At 26.5% G+C, this 19,105-nt stretch overlaps 1 protein-coding gene across 4 annotated transcripts in view; it reads left to right on the top strand.

Annotated features, from left to right (window-relative positions):
* LOC100210193 (MFS-type transporter SLC18B1) overlaps positions 1 to 19,105 on the top strand; it is a 57,232-nt gene that overhangs the window by 29,407 nt on the left and 8,720 nt on the right. For 2 of the 4 annotated variants that reach the window (XR_010638225.1, XM_065796197.1), the window contains exons 13-14: positions 4,349 to 4,415; positions 4,543 to 4,569. Coding sequence is in view for 2 of the 4 variants with exons in the window: in XM_065796197.1 (XP_065652269.1) it covers positions 4,349 to 4,415; positions 4,543 to 4,569 (94 nt within the window). In the remaining 2 variants the exon portion in view is untranslated. Of the gene's footprint in view, positions 1 to 108; positions 158 to 4,348; positions 4,416 to 4,542; positions 4,570 to 19,105 lie in introns of those variants that run through there. The other 2 variants (XM_065796198.1, XM_065796199.1) reach the window with 2 other exon arrangements.

Here is a 19,105-nt window from a genome sequence, read left to right as displayed (position 1 = left end):
CCTTCAGTGTATATTGGTCACAAAAAAGGCTAAATATTTTTTAACTTGCATAAATAGATTTTAAAATAATAGATAAAAAATTTCAAGTAACAACCATTTTTAACATAGGGAACTCCAAAAGAAAGAAATATTACACAATTACTTTGACAAAGCAGAGGTTATTGATTTAATTTTACATGAAATGTTTAAATCATAAGCTTAATTTAAATTTGTCTGGTCCAGATTTTATTGACTGAGTTTAAAGCAAAATTGAAGTTTTATTTGATAGTTTCGGTTGTGTTGTTTGTGTCTTCACTATTTTTATGTAACAGTTGCTAAATGAGTTGGTCATTTATATTTAAAATGAATGGTCACTAATGTTTAAAAGTTGCATAAGTAGGTCTGAGAAGTTATTAATCCATAAAGTTCTCAGAATATATTTTTTTATGTGTCATAGCAAAGAAATCAGATTCAAGATTGACTGCTTATTCTAAGTGATCAAAAAGTTGTGACCTTTGTAATGAATGGAATGTATAGTTGTGTCACCAGCAAATAGAGCCACTTAAAGGTAAGATAATTAATATAGGTTAGAAACAATAGAGATCTAAGATTGCATTCTTCTGGTATTCCAAAAGTTATTGGAAATAATAGAAAGTTTTGTTTATTAAGGGCAACTGTGATAAGAAAAGAATGATTCAATAATTTTAAATAACTTTCAAGGAACACCACATGAAGCAAGTTAATGGAGAAAACCAGTATGCCAGTCTTTATCAAAAGTTATTGTTATTAATCAAAAGTCATTTGTTAAAAACATCATGTCAATAGCAAAAACTAGCCTTACTTTAGCTTTTTTGCTTTCAATGTACAGTAGAACCTTTCTTTTATAAAATAAGTTTGCAGTCGAATGAGAGGATTGAAATTGGTTGTCAGAGATTTATTAATAGTTTGTTAATTAAATATTCACTTTCAAAAGAGTCAAAGACTAATAATAGTAAGACGGCTTGTTGGGCTATAATTAGATTGATCAGAGTGATTTCCAGAGTTTTTAATAATTGGACTACAATAAACTTATTAAATAGTTTAACGAGTAATGATGCGAAAACTTTGTCAGACAGGAATGTTGTCAAGACAACAAGTTGCAGAGGAGTTTAAGTGAGAAATAACTTTAACAATAGAAGCAGAAGTGATTCGGATTTCTAACAGTAAATTTACCTGATTCTCAGGAATAGCAGGGAAAGTGTTGTAATTAAAATCCAGAGATGAATTAAAGGAAAATTTCTTTGCTAATAGCTCTGTTTAATCTTTTTTGTAAAAATAAAAAAGACAAAATGTTAGATAAGTGTTTAAAAAAAAGCACATATCTAACTTGAGCTTCTACTGTCAGTTTCTCCTTAAACGTATCATCAAAAAGCATATTTCTAATATAATATAAACTATTTGGTAAAAATATAATATAAACTATTTGGTAAAAAAATGTTAGATTTGTTTTTATTTAGTTATTCATTAAAAACCTCTCACATAATGTAATTTCAACATGGATAGCAAACTTCAAGTTTTATACTGTTTTATTTTTATATTAAAAAAATAAAAAAATTTAATTTAGCATGTCCTAAAAAAAAATTTACTTGATTATTAAATAACATTATGATGTGTAAAATGAAAAACTGAAATCAAACAGTTGTTTACAAACACCATAACTATTCTTTATTATGTTATAATTTAAATGAGTAGTATGTTCAGAAGGAGTTGAAGTATATACATGCGTTGTAGAAAAAATTAACATGTTCGAGTTTAACAAGTTTGCTTCAAAAGTAAAGAAACAAATCAAAACTAGAACATAGAACAAAATAAAGCACAAGTGAAACATACAAAAGCTCTAAGTGAAAAAAAAAGTTTGAAAAACTATTATCTTAACTTTACAAGTATCCAACTCATTTATTAAAAGTTTTATTACCAAAGTCTTGTAAACATTTTTTTTGCTCTCCCACTTGTTATAATTGTTTGTCAAAATTTGCATATTTAATTAACCCAATTTATTTCACTAAGTATAGAAAAAAATAACACAAATAAAAATAACACAATTTTTTCACAAAGTATAAGAAAAAATGTATGAACTTTTATATTAATACGTAAAAGTACAATCAATCGTTTTTATAAAACAATATAACAGTATTTTTGCATTGTTTTATTACAATGATTGATTATTTTATAATATTTTATTATTACACACTTATTTAATTAATAACCAAATTATTAAATAAATATAAAAATTATGATATAAAATTAATTTAAAAAAACAGCAATATGAAATAAAGATTTTTTTGTTAAATGCTAGCTTGTTTTTCTGCCTTTTTATTGCCAAAAAAACAAATACTATCAATGGAATGAAGAAGGAACATAATAATAGTTCAGTAAAAATATCAAAAATTATCATAGTATTATTTAATTATCAAAATTAACATAATAATTTAAATTTCTCTAAAATAATTGCCCAATTCCAACTGGGCGGGCAAGTCCTTTTTAGGCAGATTATTCGTAGCTTCTGCACTAATTTGCTCCTGCCAAAGTCTATATATATATATATATATATATATATATATATATATATATATATATATATATATATATATATATATATATATATATATATATATATATATATATATATATATATTTATTGACTTTGGCAGGAGCAAATTAGTGCAGAAGCTATATATATATATATATGTATATATATATATATAAAAGCAAATATAAAAAAGAAATGGTTACAAAAATAGTTATTTACCTTGTGCTGAAGCAGAAAAATACCCCTAAAAATGTCCCAAATTGTTCCCAAGTTATTTGGCTTTGAGCGCAAGGTAAATCTCAATATTTTGTAATTTTTTTTTTTAATACATGCATAATGGTCCAATTTTTTTTTAGATTGTTGTATATCCTGGTTTTTTTATAATTGTTGTTTAAAATAAGAAAAGATTTCGCAAAAATTATGTAAAAAAAAACTTTTAACGTGTATTTAAAAACAGAAAAACATAAAAAGCGTGAAGACAATTAAGTTTATTTTAAATTTACTTTTGTTTGCTTTGCTTGCTTAGCTGCATTTTTCTTTGTTTTAATTTTTTAAAATAAGGAACAAGTTTTTATTTAATCTTTTAAAAAGTCATTAAAACAAAAAAACTGGAAAGTTCGATAGAAAATAAGCAAGAGTCACAAAAAGTGATAGTTGTAAGTGCAAATAGTAGCCAGAAACTATTAAAATGTGGTAAAGAAAAGTGAAATAAAAAATGGAAAAAACACATTTTATTATTGAGAAAGTCAAACCAGTAATACCAGGTAACAAATTTGTTATGAGCTTCTTTTTAGTTTTAAATATTATTTCAATAAGATTTCGCGTTGTGAAGGAGCTTACTGAACTTTTTTTTTTTTTTTAGTTGATTAACTGCCAACTGGAGGGATATTTTACAGCACATAGCTTTTAATAAATCTATGCTTCCTAAAACATCAAAAAAAAGTTGTTAATACTTGCTTGTTCAGCAAAAAAGGAAATATGAAAGATGTGTTGAACAGCATTTTAAATGTATTCTTAGCCAAATAAAGGGTTTTTGGCTTAAAACTGGATTTCCTCTTCAATCAGATAATAGCTTGATTTAAAAGCTGAATAAGTTGAACAAACAATTTTATTTATATTTAAATTACAAATTAGTTACGAACATTATGACTATATATGATTCATATAAATGCAGAACATATATGCATTATTTTGTTAAATGCGCGTTAAAATTTTTTTTTTACGTGTTTTTTTGCAAAACCTTTTTTTTAATTTAAACAACAATTATGTAAAAACCAGGATACACAACAATCTTAAAAAAAAATTGGATTATTATGATCACATTTGAAAAAAAAATTTACAAAATAATAAAATACACCATGCACTTAAAGCCAAATAATTTGGGAACAATTTGGGGCATTTTTGGGGGCATTTTGCTGCTTGAGCACCAGGTAATTGTCAATATTTTAGAATTTTTTTTGTAATTGTTTAATTTTTTATATTTGCTCCGAATTTGGCTTCTTGTGTATTCTTTTGAAATTTTTTTTTTTTTAATATATATATTTATATATATAAAAATATATATATATATATATATATATATATATATATATATATATATATATATATATATATATATATTGAGAATATTTATTTTTTTGCATTTCAAACATTATATAAAAATGATTTTTTTTTTAATGTGATTGAATTTCTGCTCAGTATTTTTTGTTTAATATCATTGTGAATATCCTTTCGGCAATTTTTTAATAACTTTTGCACAAAATTTATTGTTTTCAATTATGGTATATTTGCTTTCTTTAGTTCAGTAATTGGACCAACTTTTGGTGGTTTTCTTACAGAAAACTTCTCTTTCGAGTGGGCTTCCACAGTATATTATTTTGTTTTTAATTTTGATAAAAATTTTGAATAAGTTTCATTAGTAAATTATTTTCTTAAAGTTTATTTGAGTTCAAATTCATTTGTTTTGTTTTCTTTAATAATTTTTTTTTTTCTAGATATTTGGATTTTTATTATTAGTTTTGGTATGTGGTATTTTTTAAGTTAATGTTTTTAAGTTAATAGTGATATGAATGAAAATTTTGATAATATTAAATAATCATTTAGTTCAGTGTGTTCAATTTTGCTTACTGTAAACCTGCTCATTACAAAATAAATAACTGTTTCACAAGGGGCAAATTAAGTGATCTTGAATTGAAAATTCCTGAAAAATTTCTGGTCTTTAAATTTTTAGTTTCTTGAAAAACCGTGAACTCTGTTTTTATAGATCTTAAAAATTAAATGTAAATAATTTTACTGAGACTCTTGTAACTTACATGTTTAATATATTTCTAGTATAAAACAGCTGTTAATCTAGCTAGGTTAACAGCTGTATCAACCTCTATAATGTATTTGTATTTACCTAGCTAGGTAAATACAAATATGGGGAAATAAATTACTATTACAGGATTTAAGCACTCAGTGTTATATGAAAAAACTTCAGGAAATATAAATATGTTAAATAAGGTACATTTAGTATCAACTACATTAAAGGTACATCAAATCACCAACTTCATTACACTACCAACTTTTAAAGTGTTTACAATTATACATAAAACATTTTTACTACTGGTACGGCAACTTTATTATAACTTTCATTGGTTGATTTTAAAATGAACACTCGTTTTTTGAAAAATGGAAACAAGAAACATGAATTTTTAGAAATAAGAGTGAAAAAAGTTAGATTGTTAGGGATCATCCATTAAGTATATACGCTCGGAGGGGAAGAGAAGGTCTGCAGATGGTGTATATGAGATGGGAGGGCAGTGGGTTGATTATATATGAAAGGAGACTCTAAATTTAAAAAAATTATAATAAGAAATTACATGAGCTTTAAAATAAAACTCAAAGCAAAAATTACTTCTCCTTACGTATTTAATTGCATATGAAATAAATTACTTTAAAATTTATCTTTTGAAAGATTTTATTAAAGTTATGCAAAACGCTTTTACAAATTACTTCTAATGATTGTTTAATAAATGAACAATTTTTCTTTAAATTATTAAAAAGTGAGATTAAATTATTGAAAAGAAAAAAGTGTAATATTTTTAAATTTTATAAACATTTTTTTCAAAAGTTGCAAAAAAAAAATTTTCTTTCATAATAGCAATGTCAATTTTTAATCATTTTATTAGTAAGTCAAATTTAAAAAAAAATTCTTAAAACAATTGTTTATAAAAATAGAAACAAATAAATAAAGCAATTAAATCATTTCATTGCAACATGAAGATTTTAATTTAACTTATTCACAATTTAAAGTAACTTTAAAAAATAATCTTTTAAAAGATTTTTTGCAAGACATAAAAAAGTTTCAAATGTTTAATTTTATCATAAAAAATACATCTCTACTAAAAATATTTAAAATATAACACTTTGTTTACATTAAAAAAATGTGTTTATTTTAAACGATCATTAAAATTAATTTTTTTATTTTATTCGCCTTTGCGTAAAATAAAAACTTTAAAAAAGATCAACAATTAAAAGTTGTTCATAACATAACGATTTTTTTATTGCATTTAAATTGTTAAAACATTAAAACAGCCATGATCAAATTGTAAAGAGAAAAAAATAAGCTTGGTCAGTTATAGCATGCAATCGCACACCATTCCTGTCCAAGCCTGAATATTGTTTATAACATATATTACATAACACTTTAAAAATATTCCAGCGTAAAACTTTTTTTTATTGTATGCGGAGATTTGTAATAATTAGTCTGCAAAATTTTTATGATGGTGGTAAAGGGTTTAAGAATGAAAGAAACTATTTTTTTTTTTTAAATTTTAATTCAACTTCCTAAGGCAAAGAAGGCCTCTACAGACAAGGAGGCTACTTAATTGTGTTTTTTTAACCCTCTCTCAACTCTATAACTCCAAAACACGAACCTTGACAAACAAGACCACTGCGCAGAGAAACAAGTTGAGCGCAGTACTACCAGGGACGTGGTGGGGATTGAACCCAGAACCTCTCACTTATGAATTGAGTGCTCTACCACTACACCACTACTGCGTTTTATTGCTAAACTATAGCATTGTAACTTTAATGGCTTTAATTTGCAAAATGGCGTTCCAATTTATAATCAATTTGAGCGAATTGAAAAAGGCTTAAAACTTGGAAGAAATTCCAATATATTAAATTGAAAGCATAGTAGATAAAGTGAACTAAATATTAAAAAATATGGCATCACTATTCTTATCTAAAACTAAAGATAACCATTGTAAAATCAGTACTGTTTCGAAATGGGATAAATAATTTGATTTAAAGTTTGAGTTTGATATCAAGGGGAAGGTTAACTGCTTGCTTTGCAAGCAATGTGAATCTTGTATTAAAAGTGGATTTGCCCAACTCCGTCAACTAAGAAAGACAGTGTAAGAAGCCATTTTAATAGTAAATAACATAAGGAATCATATCTCATTGATTATCGGAGTAAATTGGGTGCTGAAGGTTATAAAGAATATATTAACAAAAACACGGATATTGGAAAAGGGCTGTGATGAATGAGTGAAAAAGATTGTGACTCACTTAAGAAAAAATTCAATGCAGTTTACTACTTGGCCAAAACAGAACACCCATTTTCCAATTTCCCTGATTTGCTAGGGCTAATTTAAAAAAATGGAGTTAGTCTTGGCAATAGTTATTCAGCTAATCGAGCCGCTGGTATTTTTACCAATTACATTAGTCAAATTGCTAAAGATTGTTTCATAGATGATTTTATGAAGTATAGGTATTATTCAGTTTTAAGTGATGGCAGTTGTGATATTGCCACACTGGAGCAAGAATTAGTGTATGTATTGTATTTGTTTGAGGGCAGTCCATGCGTTAAAATTTTATTGATTGAAAGCCCTGACAGTGGTAATGCCTGTGATTTACAAATCTGTCTTGAACAAGCATTTGCCAGAGTTAGAATAACTTGCATAAAAATAACTGACTTAAAAGCTATTAGGGTTAAACGTAAACAGAGCAAGCGTAAACCTTGGTGTTCACTCAGGTTTAGGAGCTTTACTAAAAAAAAAATCTCTATGTCTTCAAGTAGTACATTGTTTCAACCATCGTCGCGAGCTTGCATTAAAAGATGGTTTTGAATACTATACTGCATTTACAAAATAGGAATACTTCTTACTAAAGTTACATTATTACATGTCTTTATAAACAATCACCGAAGCGTTTACTAGAATTGAAACTTAGGAAAAATTCATTCCTACACCAGCAAAATTGTACAGTACTCGCTGGCTGGATCATAAGTGAAATGCAAATCAAACAGATAATTATGATGCTTATATTTCTCATAATAAGCCAACCAGAATCTCTGCCATTGAAAAAAACATATAATTTTAAGCCTAATTTACTTAACAAATTTCACCAACGAGAATGTAAGCCATAGGACTGTGCACTTCATCTGCATACTGTCATTTTGCCTAAGGTTAGCCCTCTATTTCTATGTTCTTTCCTTTTCTTGATAGGCATGTAATAAAAAGTAATACTAGGTTATTTATTAACGTAAAGTAATATTAGGTTAATTAATAATATTATAATAATAAAGGTTAGCCCTCTATTTCTGGATTCTATCCATTTCTTGATAGCAGTTTATGTAAAGTATTTGTAATCTTGTCTAAGGTTGACCCTCCATTTCTAGACTCTTTCCTTTTCTTCATAGGAATTTTTTTTTTTTAATTTCAAACTGCTGTTTTTTTTAAATAATTTTTGTTATATTTTTTTATTGAAGTTCAATTAGTATAAAATAAATATAGGGTAATAGAGTCTCTCTCTCTCTCTATCTCTCTCTATCTCTCTCTCTCTCTCTCTCTCTCTCTCTCTCTCTCTCTCTCTCTCTCTCTCTCTCTCTCTCTCTCTCTCTATATATATATATATATATATATATATATACATATATATATATATATATATATATATATATATATATATATATATATATATATAGATAGATAGATAGATATAGATATAGATATATATATATATTAGGGTGATTCAGTGTACATATCTCATTAATTTTGGTGCAAATATATAGAAAGTAGGTTTTAAAGCATACCAGGTATTTTCTGACCATTCAAGGCTCATTTTTGTGAAAAAATGTCAATTTTTTTGTAAAAATTTGCTGATTTCAGTGACGTTGAGGTAGGGTCTAATATAAACTAAGTTGGCTGAATTAAATAAAAAGGGCCTAGAATGCATATATTTTGCATTTAAAATCATTTTTGTTTTGGTTTTATTACCAAGCATTTTTTATTCATATTATCCATAAATTCACAAAATTGGTGAGTTTGTTGTGATACTAAGAAAGCATTTGGAATATAAAAATACATTTTTTCTAATCTAACAGGACTATTGAACCGGCCTTCAAAGTGAAACGGGGGTCCATTTTTCAATTTCACATATATATATAAAAAGGAGGGGCATGTCCCCTCCCCCCCTCTTCCTGTTGTTGACAACCATGTGTAATAAAAATATTTTTTGGTTGATAATATTGTAAATTGCTTGTTACTTCAATTAGTAATGTATTTGCCTTACCACTCGCCTCACCCTTATCTACCCCGGGTCCCTCCTCATTTTTTTACTAATTAAAAATTGATTCGAGTTTTTATGCCAAAAATCAATTTTTAAGTTACTCACGCCAATTATGATAAAAACTAGATTTTCTATTTACCTTACAAAAAAGCCTACAAAAGGAAAAAAAAAAAAGTTTTAAAATCACTTTTGAATTTCTTGAAATTATTAATGTTATTTAAACCTATTTCCATATTCCTTTTTTTCACCTTGCTAGAGCTTTTTTCAGGTTTTTTCATGGCATAACAAACTTTGTCTATGGTTACCAGTCTCATTTATTTTTATTTTTCACTAATGTATCTATGGATAAACTCTGGCATCATGCTTACATTTCTTTCTGCATAATCATTTACTATAATCAAAGTTTTTGCATAGGCTTAAAACTGGTTGTAATATGATTGAGTGTGCCAGAAAGATGGTGGAAGTGACAACCAATCGCGTATTCTTTCTTTTGTAAACCCATTTTCTGCAAAAATAAATTAGGAAAACTCGATAACTAACACCACCAAATTTGATAGATTACTAGCCGTTGTCCTATCAAGGTTGGTTATTTCTTTTATATTCCCTTTTGGCTTTTTTTCAATTTTGTAATCAGATGGCTTTAAAGATGGTATTTTGTAAGATTAAATTGATTTGGCAATTAGTGTTTTATCTTTATCAGTAACTTTATAATCTAGAAGCAAAAGAGGTATCAAAGTTGAGTCTAAGTACCAAGAGTGTTTTAATATTGAATCAATGACTCTACAGCTTCTTTTACTTGGCAAACATCTTTATACAGAGTCATTTGATGTAGAGCTGTAATATCAAGGTATGGGGCTTTAATAGGATTTTGTCTTTGCAAGTACCATGGAGCATAAAAACAACAAATAAACTCCACAATTTGTTCTACTTAAGCTTTTACATCTTCCTATTTTATAAAAAAATCAAGTTGTTTAGATAGCAGATGTAACTTTGTTTAATAAAGAGCTGAGCTAAGAAATCTTGCATGATGAACTGCACCTGGTTTTTTTATTTTAACAATTCCTGATTTCAATAAATAAATAATTATAAGCTCTGCTAGTTCTTTTCTGTCTTCCCTAGCAATATTTTTCTTTTTAATGTATTTTTTGCAATATTCGAGTGCATCTGTTGTTGCTTTTTCGACTACAGTACCAGCCTTTAATAACCAATCAAACCTTAATATGTTTTCATGATTATAATGAAACTCTGGATTGTCAAACCTATTTCTTAATCTTTTAAAAAAAAGATTTTCTGGCCCTACTTTTTCTTCATGAATGACATGTTTCTGAAAATGACTTATTAAAAGCTCTGATTTGATTTGATGGCATTCATGTCTACTCCTGAATCTTGAACAACCGCCGCTGTAATTCTCTGCAGAACCATAGAGATGTTATTAACAGTTGCCATTAAAGCAACATTTGCTGAATAAATATCTTTACGAATGTTGGCCCAAATTTTTGTACTGCTTGGTTTATTTTTTTTTTATCCATTCGCCTGGCAGAATCAGAAAATTTATCTGAATTTAGTTCATCATTGCTGCTAACGTCTTCTTTGTAAAATTTTAAGATTTTACTCGGTGATATATTTTTCATTGCATTTTTGCACTTCTTTATATTTAATGATTTTACCTGATATAAAATAAATTTATTAGTTATAAGTTGTTATAGTGACAAAAACACAATGTTAGAGCATATTTAATAAATTTATCAAACTATAAAGACTATATTATTTAAAAACTAAGTGTGTGGGTGAGAATCAACATAGTGTAAGTCCAAAAACAAAAGTTAAATCAATATTTTATATACTAATGCTTCACTTCATATAGTAAAGTAACTCAATAGTTCATCTACCTTAAGAGCATCATTTAATTAAGATTGACACAAAACTGCCTAAACATTTAAAAAAATAAAACTTACACTATGCAAATTCTCACAACCAAAACAAAATCAAATTACTTTCTAAGTATATTTAGTGTCTAGAGGACCCAAATGATGTAATCTTAGACCTTCTTGATCTTCTAAGAATTTTAAATCTTCAAATTTAGATTCATTGGATCTTAGCTTGTCACTTTGAATAAAATCTTTTAGTTCTGGAATTCCTATCCAAAAAAAACGTTTTACAAAATTTTCAAATCTTATTTGACTTTTAATAACTTGTTTTGAGTTTCTTTTGACATTCTTTAATAAATTAGAATATTTTTGCTCAAGATTTTTTAAACTTTTTTGATTATTTACATCGTTAATGAAAACTGAAAACCCTGCTTTAATCCATGGATGTTTCATCAACTAGTCGATATTGAGATGAAAATGCGTTTTGGTGACCATGACTTCTTTTCAGATAAATACAAAATATCATAAAACCGAATCGATAGTTGTACATTATTTTTATTTCTATGCAACACATACCTGAAATAGCAGGCATAGCTTTATTGATAATATGAAAAATCTTTTTAGAAGATCTCAAACTATTATTGCGCAAAGTCTTGTTTTTCAGATAACTCGTATTAATACTTGTTCAGTTACTTAAATTTTTATTTTAAATTTTGAAATTCAAAATCAAAAATGTAAATTTCAAATTTTAAATCAATGTAGTGGCTTTATATTAATTAATTTTTATTTTAAAATAAATTCATATAAAACTTTAGTGAAAGTGTAATGAAGTGTAATGGTTTGCTACTTATTTACGTTTGGGAAATGGCATGCGAGGGGATGGAAGAATGTCTAGGAAACTTACCTTCAAATACGTAACTAATTAAAGTATCAAGCAATGTACAATATTTTTAACCAAAAAGCATTTTTATTATATTAGAAAAAATGTATTTGTATACTCCAAATGCTTTCTTAATATCACAACAAAAGTCATAAAATTTGCAAATTTATGGATAATTTAAATAATAAATGCTCGGTAATAAAACAAAAACAAATATACATATGGTTTTAAATGCTATCTATATGTAGTGTAGGCCCTTTTTTTTAAAAAATTCAGGCAAATTGGTTTGTATTAGACCCTCCCTCAATGTCACAAAAATCAGCAGTTTTTGACAAACAAATTGTCATTTTTTTCACAAAAATGAGCTTTGAGGGAGGCTCTAGAATGGTCAGAAAATGACCGGTATGTTTTAAAACCTATTTTCTATATATTTGCACCAAATTTAACAAGATACGTATTTTTATTTTGAAAATTCTTTCATTCTGATGGACCCTAATTTATATTTATTTATATATATATATATATATATATATATATATATATATATATATATATATATATATATATATATATATATATATATATATATATATATATATATATATATATATATATATATATAGATACATACATACATACATATATATATATATATATATATATATATATATATATATATATATATATATATATATATATATATATATATATATATATATACATATATATATATATATATATATATATATATATATATATATATATATATGTATGTATGTGTTTATTTATATATATATATATATATATATATATATATATATATATATATATATATATATATATATATATATATGTATATATAGCACACACACATACACACACAATATTAGTAAAAATTAAATTAGAAATAAGAAAAAAGTAAAATAAAAGCTAGTATACTACTAAATAATTAAAAATAAGTAAAATACTACTAAAATACTAAATAAAACGTTTTTCACCTGACTTTAAAAAAATGTCAATGACTCTTTCAACATCTAGTAAAATATCTTGATGTATGGACATTAATGTTAAAGAGTTAAAGCAAGAGTCAATCTTGTTACTTCTGGAGTATGTTTTTAGCCTGCGTATAACTGAAATACTTCTTTCACATTCACAAGTTATTATTGGAATTGTTCCTAACATTATAAAAGTTGTTCTTATATTTAGAAAACCTCTTATTTCAATGGCCTTAAGTACCAGCAACAGTTGAAGGAATATTTGACTGATTTTATCAAAATAATTCCCATAAATCTAACTTAGCGTGTGAAGAAATGAATGTGTTGAAGTAAAATGAGACATATCATGTATAGAAATTTAGAAATTCAAAAAAATCAGATTTCCATGGTTTCAGTACAGTTGAAGGAACTGCTGCTAGACCTTTAAAAACAAACATACCGTTTTAAAAACCATTTTCTGGAAAACTGTTATCTAGCTCTATAATAAGATGATGGATTAATGGAAAAGTAATGCCATTTTGAAATAGTCACAAACTGTATTTGTTGGATAATTATCCCGGTAAACCTAGACATTACACAATCTAGGTCTCACTTCTTGGGTCTCAAGACTTTTGGCCTAACTAAAAGCAAAAGTGTACCATTCAGTGTGATATATATCAATTTTGTTTTTAATTTCTAATAACATATTCTTTAGATTAGTTATTTCAAAACACTGCTGGGATATGTCAAAAGATTTAATTTAAAGAGTTACAGTAATTGCATAAAAAAAAATCCATTAACTATTTTGTTATAACAAAATTACAATAAAAGAGAAATCTTTTAATAATTTTAAAAAAGGAGATTTGGAAGAAGTTTCACTGTTGTATTCCTGTGATTCATTTAATCCTATTTCCTCTGTAGCATAAATAACAGGTATAAAATTATTTTTAAAAATATCAAGCCTCAGCTTTTGAATCCATCTTGTTCGACAAGTATCTATTATTTTTTCCTGGTTTGGACTTAAATATTTTTTGAGACAGTTACTATGTTTAGGAGATAATTTAGAAAAATAAGAAACTTATTTTACTTGGCTGAAAGACTTTTCACTTTTTGAACTTGGCATACAGCTGCTACAACTAAACTAAGTCTATGGCTTGCACAATGAACAAAAATAGCTTTATGATTAAGAGCTTTTATTCAAAAATCAACTCCTTTATATTCAACTGCCATACAACTTGCACTATCATACCCTTAGTCTCTACAATTTTGAATATCAAGTTCAAATTCTTGAAGTATATTAAGTACATTTAGAGATAGATAAGTCCAGATCTACCTTCAATCAATAAATCTCATTATTTAAATTTACATATCTTAAAACAAGTGACATTTGTTCAGTATTCGAACAGTCAACTGCTTCATCACAAAGAATTGAAAAAAAAATTGAATGCCTGACATTTTTTATTAAAACTTCCTCTATTTTTTTCCCACAAGAATCAAAAAGTTGGTTTTGGATAGATTTTGATATATAGGTTGCATTTTTTGGACTTGAAGAAAGATGAATAACTGATATTTGATCATCAGCATCAACATGAAAATTTAAAAGCTCTATGAAGTTACCTCTTCCAAGCTTTTGTGTAGAAGATTCCCCAATATCAAGACAATATTTGGTATCATCACAATGTCCATGAAATGGTAGATTGTTTCTACCAAGAAATATTATTGTTTTAATTCTTGGAACAAATTTTTTTCGGTTATCAGAAAAAAGTTTCAAATGAGAACTATTTAAATCAACCTCAATAACATTACTTTTGGAGTTGTAACATGAAAGTAATGCATGAAATAGAAGCATAGATCTTTCATTTAAAATCACAACTTTTTTTTATGTTTTTTAAAATCACAAACAGCATTACCCACTCTTGATGAGGCTTGAAGACTAAATTTAATATTTTAGACTTAATTGGAATACTAGCACCTAGCAAAGTACAAGGAAAACAGTAAGCTCCATCTCTTTGGTAGAATAAGCTAACCAAAAAAACTGGCTGAGCCATTAAATTTTAAATGATCTTTTTGTATTAATAAATATTGGAAAAACAAATATAGAATTAAGACGAAATACTTTTTTTACCATATCTAACAAAGTTGCATCGTCTTTGCCAGCAGTTAAAAGTTTACCATGGGCAAGATATGTTGAAACCTCATTTAAAGAATTTGAGTCTTTATATAATGGAATATTAACTGAGTTGGAATCTAATCATTCAAATATTTTAGAAAACTACAGAAGGTTCAAAAGACAACTCTATAAAAGTATTGTCTTCTTTAAAGTTAATTTTAGATTGGATTTTAACATGTTTTGCAGAATTGACTTTTTCTGGAAAAGAAACATCAGAGAATTGTTTTTAATTTTGTTTAATTTTTAGGTCTAGTAGAGTGTAAAGGATTATCCTTTACACTTTATTAATCCTAAAACTTAAACAAATAAAAAACAGTTCTCTAATATTTCTTTCACAGAAAAAGTCAATTCTGCAACTTATCCTTAGGATAAGTAAAAATAAAAAAAGTATTTTAAATCAAACTCAATCTATATTATTTTCTAGCTGGAAATATAAAACACCATTAACTTTAGTAATATGGTTTTAATTTAAAGCAACATAATATTTACTATCTTCTTGCTTTGGGATAAAACAATCGTTCAGAATTTTCTAAAGACTGACTATATGGGTGAACTGGACACTTTTTATTTAAAATTTTCAACTCTTCAGTTAACTGATTTTTATATTTGTAAATATTTGGCAAATGTCTAGCCTTAATTGCATTTGAGACTAAAAAATTCATCTTTGTTTCCTTCTTTATCTTTTTTGGAACATTTTTTTTATTTTTTTGCGGAAGGTTTATAGCAAATATTGCAATTATTATTTTTATAAATAGTGGTTGGTTTAAACTGTTTTTAAAATCATTTATGAATTAGAGTACAATTGGGACAAGTTTTGCATCACTTGCTACAAAGTGATCAGAAAAATTTGTAAAAATGTACAAGTAAGATTGGTTAAAGTGTAAACTTTAGCGTGACATCGTTTATGGATGAGCTCTAAGTAACTACAGAGATCAAATAAAATTGAGTTTAGACTTAATATTTTTCTTCGAGTTTATAACAAATTTTTCATTTTTTGTGAATATCAGATTCTAATTTCTTCTTTAACTTTTTTATAAGAAAAAAATGTGAATGTGATGATATGCAAAAAGATTGATGTATGCGCATCAGTGGCCACACCCTAGATCCGCCTCTGATACTCTTCCCTGTCTTATTATTTATAATTTTATTAGTAACTTAATTTTTTTATTTAAGATTTATATAAAAAATAAGAAATACACAAAATACTAAAATGTAATAGTATTTTAAATTAACAATCACTCACAAGTCTAACTTTTTTAACTTTTTTTTATAGTCCACTAAAGGAAATTTTGACAACTCTTTGACAAGATATACTTTTGTGTTTAATGTTTTTTTGTTTTTTTTTCTTGCTGTTGTAATTAACTGTACACTTAAGAATCTGGTTTAAAATATATGATTTTAAATAATCTTTTTTGTAATTCTCTCAGTGATCCTTTGAAATTTGAATGAAGAGTTTTAGTTGTTTGCTTGCAGTGTTTTCTTCATTTTAATAAATCAAGGTTCTTGTAGAATATTCCATGTACTTGGAGTGACAGAATCAGGGATAGTAATGTAAGTTTTTATCATTCTTTATTTTAAAGTCAGGTTCCACCTTGTTACCAGAGCATAATGTGACCAAATTCTTAAACAGTTTAGGGCTTTGTATGAATGCAAAAGCCTGACTGATATTTTTTCTTTCAGAGAACAATAAGACTTTGTATAATTCTCTCAAATGTTTCATGCAATAATTTTTATTCCACTATGGTTGAAAAGGGTTAAGTTTTGATGATGGGCATTCTTTTGCTCCTGGCTGTATATAAATATGCTATATATATTTACATAGTTTTCAACAATTACATGGTATTTCCTCATTAGAACTTTTAACCATTCTTATATATTGCATTTAACAATTTAAATTTTTTGTTCATGAGAGAAAAAGAATTAAGTTATATCTTGATTCAAGCTATATCTAAAAATGGTGAGATTTTTGAACAAATGATTTAAAAATGATTTCCAAGTTACAAATTAAGCTCATTAAGTGAAATGGCAACAACTGGTTTTGATGCCTAAGTCTTCAGTTTGATTTTTTTTTGTGCATGACTACTAAAGGTAGTCATGCACAGAAAACATCACTAAAGGTATCAGTGGGTATCACTAAGTTTCAGGGTTAATAGGATTACTAAGGTTTAGGTTTTAGGGTTACTAAGGGTGATGTAGACAACAACATGTCATTACTGATTGTTATCAGGCAAATCTAAGGTATTAAAAGTGCCAAAAAAATCAATAAATTTGTGCCAATTTTTTAGCAGATCCAAGCTTTCTCCTATTTTTATAAGAGTCTTGAGTTTCCTCCGAATTTTTACTAGGTTTTGAGTAGAGTCACTTTAAATATTTTTTGAGCTGCAGAAAACCCTGCTGACATTAGAAAAGTGTAAAAATTTACGGCAAATGTTAGAAAGCTTTACAAACGTGATTTTTACATGTGTGTTTTAGTTTACAGTGAATTTTAACTAAAGCAAAAATTGGTTTGTTTTTCCATATTTCACTAAAAGCAAACAGAAAGAATAATGGTCATCTTTTAAGTTTAATTTATTTCCAAAATACCTAATTATTTTAGTTATATAGCAATTTTTCAAGTATTAGTCAACTTCCTATTTTTTCATCACAATTCCTTATATGTGAAATTGACTTATGTGCTTGGCAGGTATATATTTGCCAGCCAAACAACTACTTAGTGGAAGTTACTTACGTTGTCATTTTAAAAAATTGAAGTTTTTAAAATAAAAACTTTTTTGTTTGCTTCTGTTTATTTTTAACCTCTTTAATCCTTTCATTGTTGTTTTTTTTGCAACTAAGATATAAATATACATAAGGGTGACAGTTTTTTTTGCTTTTTTTTTGTTTCAAAAATTGTAAGTAATTGTAATGTTATTCATCTATATACTAGCTAGTTTTTCAATAATTTGAATATTCATAATTGCAAATATAATATATTTGCAATAGTATATTATATTAACAAACGTATGTAAACAAGCTAAGTATTCTACAAAATGCCTGAAATCTTCTTGGGGGGAGAAACTTAATTTGAAGAATAAATTAAATTTAGATCTTTGCCTCCAAGTACAGCTGACGAGTTTCAGAACAAATTATAAGAGTATTCTCATCAAACTTTTGCAAACAAGAATATAGACTAGAAGTAAATAAAAACAAATATAAAAATTGCTTCTTAAAATAAGACTAAAGGGTCTTTCTTGGTCCCTTTGTCTTATCTCCAATCATTGCCTAGTAAATGTTTTTAAATGTATTTTATTTATATGGTGCTGATATAATAAAAACAATATTTCTGAAATACACTTGTTACTATTATAATTGCACTTCTTCTTTCACACCAGTGTTGGTTGCTGTAATATCAATACACACAGTAGAGAATTGGTCTAGAAATTCGAAAAGTACTAATAGATTTTTAAATTATTAAAGCCTGATCAGGTGCTCTACCTGTGTCACTTGGAGTCATTCCTACAAGAAGATTGTTTAAAAGTTGAAATCCAGGACTAAGTTCTAATAATTCTTGTAACTGATTGTTTGATTTCTTTATGTAAATATGTAGCTAGTTTTTCCATCAAAGTATAATTCTGCCTTATTTCATTTTCTTGATTTATCTATTATGGTATTTTTTGATCTCAATTGTATAAACCACTGTTTTTTTTGGGTTTTTTTAATGTGGTTTAAGTTAATTTTTTGTAAAAAAGCTGAAATTCTTCTGGCTCTTCAAATTCAATCAAAGTTTGCACTATTCGTAACTTTGTTTCGGCTGAAACCTCATTATACCCTAAGGACAACTCACCGAGTTGGAGAGTTAAGTACCAGAAATGGCGCCCCATGCTAAGAAGCAGTGCGTTTCCAATCTTCTTATTGATCTTTCTTAAAGCATAGGTTGTCTGGATAGGAAGTGACCAGGGTCCCTGCTAGATGTGAGGTTTTTTACAACCCTGGCCCCAGCTAAACAATAATTCTAGCCAGTGTTATTAGCCTTGACTAGAATTTGTGTTCAGCCATAAGTATGTAATTTAAAATAAATATTTTTATTTTATATTACATGTTTATTTTATAAACATGTAAATATTCTCTACT

The sequence above is a fragment of the Hydra vulgaris genome, chromosome 04 (assembly GCF_038396675.1).
Source record: "Hydra vulgaris chromosome 04, alternate assembly HydraT2T_AEP".
Classification (NCBI taxonomy): Eukaryota; Metazoa; Cnidaria; class Hydrozoa; order Anthoathecata; family Hydridae; genus Hydra; species Hydra vulgaris.
This window is presented reverse-complemented; position numbering and strand designations above follow the sequence as displayed.